Genomic DNA, 13538 nt, shown 5'->3' with positions numbered 1-13538 from the left:
ACTGGGCTTTTGCGTCTCATGCACAAGGACCCCCAGGTCCCTTTGCACGGTAGCATGTTTTAATTTGTTTCCATTGAGATAGTAATCCCATTTGTTGTTATTTCCTCCAAAGTGTATAACCTCGCATTTCTCAACGTTATACTCCATTTGCCATATCCTCGCCCACTCACTCAGCCTGTCCAAATCTCTCTGCAGATCTTCTCCGTCCTCCACACGATTCACTTTTCCACTTATCTTTGTGTCGTCTGCAAACTTTGTTACCCTACACTCCGTCCCCTCCTCCAGATCATCTATATAAATGGTAAATAGTTGCGGCCCGAGTACCGATCCCTGCGGCACGCCACTAGTTACCTTCCTCCAACCGGAAAAACACCCATTTATTCCGACTCTTTGCTTCCTGTCGGATAGCCAGTCCCCAATCCACTTTAACACACTACCCCCAAAAGCATGACTTTTATCCCCTCCTATTCCAGCCCACCATTCCAGGAGTCTTTTTGATTATTTTCTGTATCTGATCATTACATTTTAATGATCTATGTATCTGGACTCCCAAATCTCTTAAGGCTCCCACTGTTTCTGGTTTTTGATAATTTGGAAAATATCCTGTTCTGTACTTTTAAAGATCCAAAGTGGACGATCTCATGTTTTCTTACAGGAAAGAGGTAGAATGTCTTGTGAAAAGGAAGAGGGAAGCTTATGTAGGGATGAGGAAACAAGGTTCAGATGGCTCGATTGAGGGTTACAAGTTAGCAAGGAATGAGCTGAAAAAGGGGCTTAGGAGAGCTAGGAGGGGACATGAGAAGTCCTTGGCGGGTCGGATCAAGGAAAACCCCAAGGCTTTTTACTCTTATGTGAGGAATAAAAGAATGACCAGGGTGAGGTTAGGGCCGGTCAAGGACAGTAGTGGGAACTTGTGTATGGAGTCAGTAGAGATAGGCGAGGTGATGAATGAATACTTTTCTTCAGTGTTCACCAAGGAGAGGGGCCATGTTTTTGAGGAAGAGAAGATGTTACAGGCTAATAGGCTGGAGGAAATAGATGTTCGGAGGGAGGATGTACTGGCAGTTTGAATAAACTGAAGGTCGATAAGTCCCCTGGGCCTGATGAAATATATCCTAGGATTCTTTGGGAGGCAAGGGATGAGATTGCAGAGCCTTTGGCTTTGATCTTTGGGTCCTCACTGTCCACGGGGATGGTGCCAGAGGACTGGAGAGTGGCGAATGTTGTTCCTCTGTTTAAGAAAGGGAATAGAAATGACCCTGGTAATTATAGACCGGTTAGTCTCACTTCGGTGGTTGGTAAATTGATGGAAAAGGTCCTTAGGGATGGGATTTATGACCATTTAGAAAGATGCGGATTAATCCGGGATAGTCAGCACGGATTCGTGAAGGGCAAGTCGTGCCTCTCAAATTTGATAGAATTTTTTGAGGAGGTAACTAAGTGTGTTGATGAAGGTAGGGCAGTTGATGTCATATACATGGATTTTAGTAAGGCGTTTGATAAGGTCCCCCATGGTCGGCTTATGATGAAAGTGAGGAGGTGTGGGATAGAGGGAAAGTTGGCAGATTGGATAGGTAACTGGCTATCTGATCGAAGACAGAGGGTGGTGGTGGATGAAAAATTTTCGGACTGGATGCAGGTGGCTAGCGGAGTGCCACAGGGATCAGTGCTTGGTCCTCTGCTCTTTGTGATTTTTATTAATGACTTAGAGGAGGGGGCTGAAGGGTGGATCAGTAAATTTGCTGATGACACCAAGATTGGTGGAGTAGTGGATGAGGTGGAGGGCTGTTGTAGGCTGCAAAGAGACATAGATAGGATGCAAAGCTGGGCTGAAAAATGGCAAATGGAGTTTAACCCTGATAAATGTGAGGTGATTCACTTTGGTAGGACTAATTTAAATGTGGATTACAGGGTCAAAGGTAGGGTTCTGAAGACTGGAGGGACAGAGAGATCTTGGGGTCCATATCCACAGATCTCTAAAGGTTGCCACTCAAGTGGATAGAGCTGTGAAGAAGGCCTATAGTATGTTAGCTTTTATTAACAGGGAATTGGAGTTTAAGAGCCGTGGGGTTATGCTGCAACTGTACAGGACCTTGGTGAGACCACATTTGGAATATTGTGTGCAGTTCTGGTCACCTCACTATAGGAAGGATGTGGAAGCGCTGGAAAGAGTGCAGAGGAGATTTACCAGGATGCTGCCTGGTTTGGAGGGTAGGTCTTATGAGGAAAGGTTGAGGGAGCTAGGGCTGTTCTCTCTGGGGCGGAGGAGGCCGAGGGGAGACTTAATAGAGGTTTATAAAATGACGAAGGGGATAGATAGAGTGAATGTTCAAAGACTATTTCCTCGGGTGGATGGAGCTATTACAAGGGGGCATAACTATAGGGTTCATGGTGGGAGATATAGGAAGGATATCAGAGGTAGGTTCTTTACGCAGAGAGTGGTTGGGGTGTGGAATGGACTGCCTGCAGTGATAGTGGAGTCAGACACTTTAGGAACATTTAAGCGGTTATTGGATAGGCACATGGAGCACACCAGGATGATAGGGAGTGGGATAGCTTGATCTTGGTTTCAGGTAAAGCTCGGCACAACATCGTGGGCCGAAGGGCCTGTTCTGTGCTGTACTGTTCTATGTTCTACAGTGGAATCCATTTGCCACTGTTTTACCTGTTCACTTAATTTGTCAATATCACGACTTTGTGTTTCCAATACTGCTTACCTTTGTGTCATGGGCAAATTGTGTTTTTTGGCTTTCTATCCCGTTCTCTAATTCATTAAGAAATATGGTCAGTATTGAGGCCCTCACCGATTCCTGTGTATCACAACTATCCTGCCAATTGGAGTACCTACTCTCTGTTCCCTGCTGCTCAGTAAGAAGTCTCACAACACCAGGTTAAAGACCAACAGATTTATTTGGTAGCAAAAGCCAATAGCTTTCGGAGCGCTGCTTCTTCGTCAGGTTAGTGGGAATTCTGTTCACAAACAGGGCATATAAAGACACAAACTCAATTTACAAAATAATGATTGGAATGTGAGTCTTTACAGGTAATCAAGTCTTAAAGGTACAGACAGTGTGAGTGGAAAGAGAGTTAAGCACACGTTAAAGAGATGTGTATTGTCTCCAGACAGGAGAGTTAGTGAGATTTTGCAAGCCCAGGCAAGTCGTGGGGGTTACAGATAATGTGACATAAATCCAACATCCCGGTTTAGGCCGTCCTCATGTGTGCGGAACTTGGCTATCAGTTTCTGCTCAGCGACTCTGCGCTGTCGTGTGTCGTGAAGGCCGCCTTGGAGAACGCTTACCTGAAGATCCAAGGCTGACTGCCCGTGACTGCTGAAGTGCTCCTCCACAGGAAGAGAACAGTCTTGCCTGGTGATTGTCGAGCGGTGTTCATTCATCCATTGTCGTAGCGTCTGCATGGTTTCCCCAATGTACCATGCCTCGGGACATCCTTTCCTGCAGCGTATTAGGTAGACAACGTTGGCCGAGTTGCAAGAGTATGTACCGAGTACCTGGTAGATGGTGTTCTCACGTGAGATGATGGCATCCGTGTCGATGATCCGGCACGTCTTGCAGAGGTTGCTGTGGCAGGGTTGTGTGGTGTCATGGTCACTGTTCTCCTGAAGGCTGGGTAGTTTTCTGCGGACAATGGTCTGTTTGAGGTTGCGTGGTTGTTTGAAGGCAAGAAGTGGGGGTGTGGGGATGTTCGTCTTCATCAATGACATGTTGAAGGCTCCGGAGGAGATGCCGTAGTTTCTCCGCTCCGGGGAAGTACTGGACGACGAAGGGTACTCTGTCCACCGTGTCCCGTGTTTGTCTTCTGAGGAGGTCGGTGCGGTTTTTCGCTGTGGCGCGTCGGAACTGTTGATCGATGAGTCGAGCGCCATATCCTGTTCTTATGAGGGCATCTTTCAGCGTCTGGGGGTGTCTGTTGCGATCCTCCTCATCCGAGCAGATCCTGTGTATTCGGAGGGCTTGTCCATGTTTTACGTGTTTAGGGTGGAAGCTGGAGAAGTGGAGCATCGTGAGGTTATCCGTGGGCTTGCGGTACAGTGAGGTGCTGAGGTGACCGTCCTTAATGGAGATGCGTGTGTCCAAGAATGCAACTGATTCCGGAGAGCAGTCCATGGTGAGTCTGATGGTGGGATGGAACTTGTTGATGTCATCATATAGTTGTTTCAGTGATTGCTCACCATGACTCCAAAGGAAGAAAATGTCATCGATGTATCTAGTGTATAGCATCAGTTGAAGGTCCTGTGCAGTGAAGAAGTCTTGTTCGAATCTGTGCATGAAGATGTTGGCATATTGAGGTGCGAATTTTGTCCCCATGGCTGTTCCGTGTGTCTGGATGAAGAGCTGGTTGTTGAAGGTGAAGATATTGTGGTCCAGGATGAAGCGGATGAGTTGTAAAATTGCATCTGGAAACTGGCAGTTGACGGCATTGAGTACTGAGGCCGTTGCAGCAATGCCATCCTCGTGGGGGATGCTGGTGTAGAGTGCCGAGACATCCATTGTGACGAGGAGTGCTCCTGGTTCAACTGCTCCATGTGTGCTTAGTTTCTGTAGGAAGTCCGTCGTGTCGCGACAAAAGCTGGGGGTTCTTTGTACAATGGGTTTCAGGATGCCCTCGACGTAGCCGGAGAGGTTCTCGCACAGGGTCCCATTGCCCGATACGATGGGACGGCCGGGTGTGTTTGCCTTGTGTATCTTCGGGAGGCAGTAGAGATCTCCAATGCGGGGAGTACGTGGGATGAGAGCACGGAGGGTGTTCTGAAGGTCCGGATCAAAGGTCTTGATCAGTCTGTTGAGTTGACGGGTGTGTTCTTTGGTCGGATCTGCGGGTAACTGTCTGTAGTGTTCCTCGTTGTTCAGTTGTCGGTACACTTCTTTGCAGTAATCCGTTCTGTTCAGTATGACGATGGCTCCTTTGTCTGCTGGTTTGATGACAATGTTGCGGTTGGTCTTGAGAGCGCGGATGGCATTGTGTTGTGCTTGGGTGATGTTCGGGGCTGTCTTGTGAGTGCGGCTGGTGAATCTGGTGTTGACGCACCTCCAGACGGCTTGGGCATACATGTCAAGTCGAGGGCAGCGGCCTTCCAGAAGAGTCCAATTCTACTCTTTCCACTTCGGTTGCTGCACTGCGGATCTCTCTGTCGGCTGTTCCGATTCATTGGCTGTCTCATTGTGTTCGCTGTTGGCCTCTTGGGATTTATGGAAGAACTCCTGCAGCTTCATTCGCCTGATGGATTCCTCTGTGTCTGCTGCTAGACTGATGGGGGTCTATTTTGGTGGTGGGGCAGAAATTGAGTCCTCGGCTGAGAACTTCGACAAGTCGACAATGGACTTCCCTGCAGTGGTACTGTTTCCTACTGTGGTACCGGGGGAGGCTTGGTTGCTGCTGGTGGTGATGCCGAGCTTCTCATGTTTCCTGTTCTTGGTGTGCATGTAGATGGTGTAGTTCCTTTGTCTTGTCTGCTTGGCAGAGTTTCGCAGCTGGTCTGTGTCCTGAGCGCAAGTTGAGAATATGGACTCTATCTTGGTTTCCAGGCTGCGGCGTTTGCTGTAGAGCTGGTGTATGAGGTGGTTGAGAAGTGTAAGAGAGGTGCGACGGCAAAGTCTCTCAGCGTAGTCTGTGTTATAGGTTGACCTGAGTGGGTTTGTGATCTGAAGTCCTTTTGGTGTCTTGTCTGTTTTCTTGCATCTCTGTAGAAACTTAATGTCTGTGTTGATATGCGCGATCTTCTTGGAGATCCTCTCCACTTGGAGCCGGCAGTTTGCAATCTTGATGGTAGTCATGATGTGGAGATGCTGGTGTTGGACTGGGGTAAACACAGTAAGAAGTCTCATCTTGGGTTCATGTCATACTATCTGTAACCCCCATGACTTGCCTGGGCTTGCAAAATCTCACTAACTGTCCTGTCTGGAGACAATACACATCACTTTAACCTGTGCTTAACCCTCTCTCCACTCACATTGCCTGTACCTTTAAGACTTGATTACCTGTAAAGACTCGCATTCCAGCCATTATTTTGTAAATTGTGTTTGTTTCTTTATATGCCCTGTTTGTGAACACAACTCCCACTTACCTGAAGAAGGAGCAGCGCTCCGAAAGCTAGTGGCTTTTGCTACCAAATAAACCTGTTGGACTTTAACCTGGTGTCGTGAGACTTCTTACTATGTTTACCCAGTCCAATGCCGGCATCTCCATATCCTGCTGCTCAGCCAGTTTCTTGACCAGTGTATTAATTTACCTTCAATTCTGTGGGTTTCAGCTTTAGCTAGCAGTCTTTGAGGGATTTTATTAAATGCATTCCGTCCACTATTTTAGTCACCTCTTCAAAAAATCATTCAAGTTCATCAGGAATGACCTACTTTTCAAATCCCGGATGGCTCTCTCTGACAATTTCCAAAGTGTTCCCTCATACGGTCCTTACACACGACTCTACTCATTTCCTGATAACACTCATTAGTCTATAACTTCCTCTCTCTCTTAAATTGTTGCCTATTTGTTCATGGGATTTGTGCGTTGTTGGCAAGGTCAGCATTTATTGCCCATCCCTAACAAAGAACAAAGAAAATTACAGCACAGGAACAGGCCCTTCGGCCCTCCAAGCCTGCACCGACCATGCTGCCTGACTTAACTAAAACCCCCTACGCTTCCGGGGACCATATCCCTCTATTCCCATCCTATTCATGTACTTGTCAAGACGCCCCTTAAAAGTCACTACCGTATCCGATTCCACTACCTCCCCCTGCAACGAGTTCCAGGCACCCACCACTCTGTGTAAAAAATCTGCCTCGTACATCTCCTTTAAACCTTGCCCCTCACACCGTAAACCTGTGCCCCCTAGTAATTGACTCTTCCACCCTGGGAAAAAGCTTCTAAGTGGAAAAGTGAATCGTGTGGAGGACGGAGAAGATCTGCAGAGAGATTTGGACAGGCTGAGTGAGTGGGCGAGGATATGGCAAATGGAGTATAACGTTGATAAATGCGAGGTTATACACTTTGGAGGAAATAACAACAAATGGGATTACTATCTCAATGGAAACAAATTAAAACATGCTACCGTGCAAAGGGACCTGGGGGTCCTTGTGCATGAGACGCAAAAGCCCAGTCTGCAGGTACAACAGGTGATCAAGAAGGCAAATGGGATGTTGGCCTATATTGCGAGGGGGATAGAATATAAAAGCAGGGATGTCTTGATGCACCTGTACAGGGCATTGGTGAGGCCGCAGCTGGAATACTGTGTGCAGTATTGGTCCCCTTATATGAGGAAGGATATATTGGCATTGGAGGGAGTGCAGAGAAGGTTCACCAGGTTGATACCGGAGATGAGGGGTTTGGATTATGAGGAGAGGCTGAGGAGATTGGGTTTGTACTCGTTGGAGTTTAGAAGGATGAGGGGGGATCTTATGGAGACTTATAAGATAATGCGGGGGCTGGATAGGGTGGAGGCGGAGAGATTCTTTCCACTTAGTAAGGAAGTTAAAACTAGAGGACACAGCCTCAAAATAAAGAGGGGTCGGTTTAAGACAGAGTTGAGGAGGAACTTCTTCTCCCAGAGGGTGGTGAATCTCTGGAATTCTCTGCCCACTGAGGTGGTGGAGGCTACCTCGCTGAATATGTTTAAAGCGCGGATGGACGGATTCCTGATCGGTAAGGGAATTAAGGGTTATGGGGATCAGGCGGGTAAGTGGTACTGATCCACGTCAGATCAGCCATGATCTTATTGAATGGCAGGGCAGGCTCGAGGGGCTAGATGGCCTACTCCTGCTCCTATTTCTTATGTTCTTATGTTCTGACTATCCACTCTGTCCATGCCTCTCATAATCTTGTAGACTTCCATCAGGTCTCCCCTCAACCTCCGTCGCTCCAGTGAGAACAAACCACGTTTCTCCAACCTCTCCTCGTAGCTAATGCCCTCCAGACCAGGCAACATCCTGGTAAATCTTTTCTGTACCCTCTCCAAAGCCTCCTGGCGACCAGAATTGAACACTATATTCCAAGTGCGGCCTAACTAAGGTTCTCTCAAGCGGCAACATGACTTGCCAATTTTTAAACTCAGTACCCCGGCTGATGAAGGCTTCTGGGGACCATATCCTTCTTGACTACCTTCTCCACCTGCATTGCCACTTTTAGTGACCTGTGTACCTGTACACCCAGATCCCTTTGCCTATCAATACTCTTGAGGGTTCTGCCATTTACTGTATATTTCCTATCTGTATTAGACCTTCCAAAATGCATTACCTCACATTTGGCCGGATTAAACTCCATCTGCCATCTCTCCGCCCAAGTCTCCAACTGATCTATATCCTGCTGTATCCTCTGATGGTCCTCATCACTATCCGCAAATCCACTAACCTTTGTGTCGTCTGCAAACTTACTCATCAAACCAGTTACATTTTCCCCTAAATCATTTATATTACAAACAGCAAAGGTCCCAGCACTGATCCCTGAGGAACACCACTTGTCACCGCCCTCCATTCAGAAACGCACCCTTCCACTGCTACCCTCTGTCTTCTATGACCGAGCCAGTTTTGTATCAACCTTGCCAGCTCATCTCTGATCCCATGCGACTTCACCTTCTGCACCAGTCTGCCATGAGGGACCTTGTCAAAGGCCTTACTGAAGTCCATGTAGACAACATCCACTGCCCTACCCTCATCAATCATCTTCGTCACTTCCTCGAAAAACTCGATCAAGTTCGTGAGACACAACCTCCCCTTCACAAAACCATGTTGCCTCTCACTAATACGTCCACTTATTTCCAAGTGGGAATATATCCTGTCTCGAAGAATCCTTTCCAATAATTTCCCTACCACTGATGTAAGGCTCACCGGCCTGTAATTACCCGGATTATTCTTGCTACCCTTCTTAAACAAAGGAACAACTAAATGCCCTTTTGAAGGAGGCTGTGAGCTGTGTACATGCATAAAGTTGAGGCAGGAGATAAGGCATGAGCTTAATGAATGTCAAGCTCGATGGTCCAAATGACCTACTCCCATTCCAATTCTTTATGTCCTTGAGACTTGGGTGGGGTGATATTAGTATCCAAGATTTAAGTAAATGACTTGGATGAAGGGGCTGAAAGTAAGGTTGCTAAATTTGCTGAAGGCACGATTGTTGAAGTGGTGAGAATTGGGGATGTGCAAGAGGCTAGAACTGGAGGAAGGCAGAGCTCTGAGGGTTGTAGGGGCTGGAGGAGATTACAGAGATGGGGAAGGGTAAGGCCATGGGGAGATTTGAAAACGAGGATGAGAATTTGAAGATTAAATTATAGCCATTCCAGTATAGCTCAGTGAGCAGAGGGGTGCTGGCTGAGTGAGACTTGGTTTGAATTAGGACACCACCAATGGAGTTTTGAATTAGTTCATGTTTCTGGAGGGAGAAGCCAGGAGGACTTTGGAACAGTCGAGTCTGGAGGTAACAGGCATGGATGTGGGTTTCAGCAGAAGCTGAGCCGAAGTCGAAGCAGACACAGGCAAAGTTATGGAAGTCATGTACAGTGCTAAATGAGTGCGGAACTGGCTAATTTTCTTTTTGTTGTTTTACAGATTCATGGCATCATATCAAGAACCTTGATAATTTCTTCACAAGAATATCCTTTTTGAACAAAGTGCATTGACTTCTTGTTGTGATTGTGAAATGAGAGCTGTCCGATAGAGAGCACAGTGATTGTCCTAGGCCAAAGCTGAGTACATGGAGGGAGGGGCCGGCGAGGGTACGGGGCAAGGCAGTGAGCGTGCGGGAGGGAGGGGCCGGCAAGGGTGCGGGAGGTACGGGGCAAGGCAGTGAGGGTGCGGGAGGGAGGGGCCAGCGAGGGTGTGGGAGGTACGGGGCAAGGCAGTGAGGGTGCGGGAGGGAGGGGCCGGCGAGGGTGCGGGAGGTACGGGGCAAGGCAGTGAGCGGGAGGGAGGGGCCGGCGAGGGTGCGGGAGGTACGGGGCAAGGCAGTGAGGGTGTGGGAGGGAGGGGCCGGCGAGGGTGTGGGAGGAAGGGGGCAAGGCAGTGAGGGTGCGAGAGGGAAGGGGAAAGTCAGCGAGGGTGCGGGAGGGACGGGGCGAGTCAGCGAGTGTGCGGCGAGAGTCCTCTGGGTTGAGCGTTCACTCTCAGTATGGGAAGGTTGGGATCAGGCCTGTGCATTGTGCTGCTACAGGAAATGCTGGAAATTCTCAGCAAGTCAGGCAGCATCTGTTAATGTTTCTGGTTAATGAACTGGGAAAAATTCAAAATGTTGTAAAGAAGGGAAATGAGGGAAGATAGAAAATCAACAAAAGGGAAGGTGTGTGATAGGGTGGAAGACAGGAGAGATTAAATGATGAAACAGTCGGTGGAGCTGCGCTAAAGGGAGTGTTAAGGGGCAAGAAACAAAAGATGTGGCTCAATGAGGTGTGAATGGCAAAATGATGAACAGCTGCTGTCCGAAAGAGGCAAACAAAGAGAAGTTGAGGTACTGTTCCTTAAGCTTGATCTTCATTGGAGTGCTGTATTAGGATGAGGACAGGGAAGTCTGTGTGCTCGGAGATCAGGGATATTGCTTCCAGACTCAACTGAGATCTTCTGTAAAGCAGTCACCTGATCTACGTTGTGTTTGTATGTGTGGTGTCTGTGTCTTTAAGACTGTAATAAGTCTTCAGAGATGGAAGTCCCTTCACCTGGCACTGAGGGACTGCAGGCAGTGAAGACCGGCTCTTTGAAACAATAGAAGTCCTCTGCAACCTAAAGAGAAACAAAGAAACTGTGTTTAAAGAAGATGAGGGTCCCGATCAGGCAGCTACTGGTAAAATTATCAAAAAGAATGGCACCAGGAGAAGGACAGAAAATTGCACTCTCCAGATAGCCACAAGGAATGAGAAATCATTGTGGATGTCTTCTAACAGAAAAAAAATGTGATGTTAACCATCTAAAAGGGGCCCCACAAAGGAGGAGCTGTAATTTCCAACCAAAACTCCAAAGGCATAGACAGAGAAACAGCAGCTGTGGCACTTTAAAAAAAAGTTGACAGTCTTAAAGCGGTAATGCATTTAAAGTTGTACAACATTTAATGCAACAACCACGAAGGAACAAGCTGCAGGAAAATCGGAGAAGACCTCAAATATAGGGCAACTGTGTAAGCGTCGCAAGACCTCAGCGGAGGAAATTAAGAGCTCAGAAAAGAAAGCAATGCTGGAGCTCGGAGGAGGTAATAAGCCCTCAATCAAGAGACAGCACCAGACTTCAGAGTAGGCAGTGAAAGACGCTGAAGAAGGAGGGCACCAAAAGACCCTGAATGACAATGAAAAGCTGAAGGCAGCAAGACTCGGTGGTATCCCATCCTCAAAAGTTAACGTTTATTTATTAGTGTCACAAGTAGGCTTACATTAACACTGCAATGAAGTTACTGTGAAAATATCCTAGTCGCCACACTCCGGTGCTTTGGGTACACTGAGGGAGAATTTAGCATGGCCAATCCACCTAACCAGCATGTCTCAGACTGTGGGAGGAAGCCAGAGCACCCAGAAGAAACCCATGCAGACACGGAGAATGTGCAGACTCCGCACAGATAGTGACCCAAGCCAGGAATCGAACCCAGGGCCCTGGCACTGAGAGCAGTGCTAACCACTGTGACGCCCCACTTGTGCTGTAATGAGAAGTTCCTTGAAATTGTAGCAAACTACAAGCAAATGTTAGGCTGTAAACAATAAGACAAACCCCAGCAGAAGAGTGAAGTAAAGAGTTGGATAACCGAGAGCCACAGCAAATAGACACTGAGGGAAATGTTGTGACCCTGATGTAATGATCTGGAGGACCATGCTGCCCCCTACAGGTTCACAGTTCCCTAAAAGTGGCAACACAGGTGGCCAAGGTGATTAAGAAGGCATATGGCATGCTCGCCTTCATCAGCCGGGGCATTGAGTACAAGAGTTGGGAAATCATGTTGCAGCTATTTAAAACTTTGGTTAGACAGCATTTGGAGTATTGCGTGCAGTTCTGGTCACCACACTACCAGAAGGACATGGAAGCTTTGGAGAGAGTGCAAGGAAGGTTCACCAGGATGTTGCCTGTTCTGGAGGGTGTTGGCTATGAGGAGAGGTTGAATAAACGAGGATTGTTTTCACTGGAAAGACGGAGACTGACGGGCGACCTGATAGAGGTCTATAGAATTATGAGAGGCATAGACAGTGCGCATGGTCAGAAGTGTGGCTTTTGCTACCAAATAAACCTGTTGGACTTTAACCTGGTGTTGTTAAACTTCTTACTGTGTTTACCCCAGTCCAACGCCGGCATCTCCACATCAGAGGTTTTTTCCAGGATGGAAGTGTCAATTACAAGGGGGCACAGGTTCAAGGCGAGAGGGGGAAAGTTTAAGGGAGATGTGCGAGGGAGATTTTTCATGCAGAGAGTGGTGGGTGCCTGGAACATGCTGCCAGAGGTGGTGGTGGAAGCAGGTACATTAGCAACAAGAGGCATTTGGATGGGTACATTAATAGGGAGTGAATAGAGAGATATGGATGCTGCGTAAGGGCAGAAGTTTTTTTTTTGGGGCATCATGATTGGCACAGTTGTGGAGGGCTGAAGGGCCTGTTCCTGTGCTGTACTTAATCTAAAGAAGAAGCGGCCCAGTCATGTCAAAGCTAAGAAAAGAAAAATACAATGAAAAGGTGAAAGTCGCTAGGAAGTGGTTTGTCACTGGACTCGAAGAGACTCAGAACAAGATCTGGGGACCGGGTTCAAATCCTGCCATGGCAGATGGTGAAGTTTGAAATTTAAAAATCTAAAATTAAGAATCTAATGATGACCATGAAACCATTGTCACTTGTCGTAAAAACCCAATGTTCTTTAGGAGAAGAAATCTGCCATCCTTACCTGGTCTGGCCTAAATGTGACTCCAGACCTACAGCAATGTGGTTGATTCTCAAATGTCTCCTGAAATGGAGGCCACTAAGGGACAGACAATAAATGCTGGCACAGTCAGTGACGCTCACATCCCATCAAATAAAAAAAAAATCTATTCGGGCCGGTAAGAAACAGTACGACATTCACCAGCAAGTAGTGAAGGAACTGGAGTTAGAGGATGAAGATGTGAATAAAAGGTAAAAAATGATTGAGAGAAAAGCAGAAGTGGAACTCAGCAGCAGAGGTCATAGCATGGGACTCGAGAACAGCCAAGGGGCCCCAGGCACCCTGGACACCTTCTTCCGTCGGGAAAAAGATACATAAGACTAAGATCAAGTACCGACAGATTCAAGACCAGCTTCTTACCTGTTGCCATCAGACTTTTGAATGGACCTGTTATATATTAAGCTGATCTTTCTCTTCACCCTATCTGTAATTGCAACACTACACTCTACACCCTCTCCTTCTCCCCTATTTACTCTGAAAGGTGTGCTTAATCTGTATCGCATGCAAGAAACAATGCTTTTCACTGTATCCCAATACATGTGACAATAATAAATCAAATGTAGTGGGTGTTGTCTGCGTGAAATGCATCAAAGATTTGATCCATGGTGCTCAATGTAAGACATCCTGTATCATCTACTACAAGAGTCACCGTGCTAT

The 13538-nt window shown here is 47.3% G+C and overlaps 1 protein-coding gene across 6 annotated transcripts in view; it reads left to right on the top strand.

Annotated features, from left to right (window-relative positions):
- atg9b (autophagy related 9B) overlaps positions 1–13538 on the top strand; it is an 89973-nt gene that overhangs the window by 20537 nt on the left and 55898 nt on the right. For 5 of the 6 annotated variants that reach the window (XM_078215560.1, XM_078215559.1, XM_078215556.1 and 2 more), the window contains one exon: positions 9555–9598. In XM_078215560.1, coding sequence (XP_078071686.1) covers positions 9555–9598 — 44 coding nt within the window. Of the gene's footprint in view, positions 1–9554; positions 9617–13538 lie in introns of all 6 variants that reach the window. The other variant, XM_078215557.1, reaches the window with a different exon arrangement.

The sequence above is a fragment of the Mustelus asterias genome, chromosome 7 (genome assembly GCF_964213995.1).
Source record: "Mustelus asterias chromosome 7, sMusAst1.hap1.1, whole genome shotgun sequence".
NCBI classification, from domain to species: Eukaryota; Metazoa; Chordata; class Chondrichthyes; order Carcharhiniformes; family Triakidae; genus Mustelus; species Mustelus asterias.
Note: the sequence above shows the minus strand (reverse complement) of the source record. Positions and strands in the feature narration are given on the sequence as shown.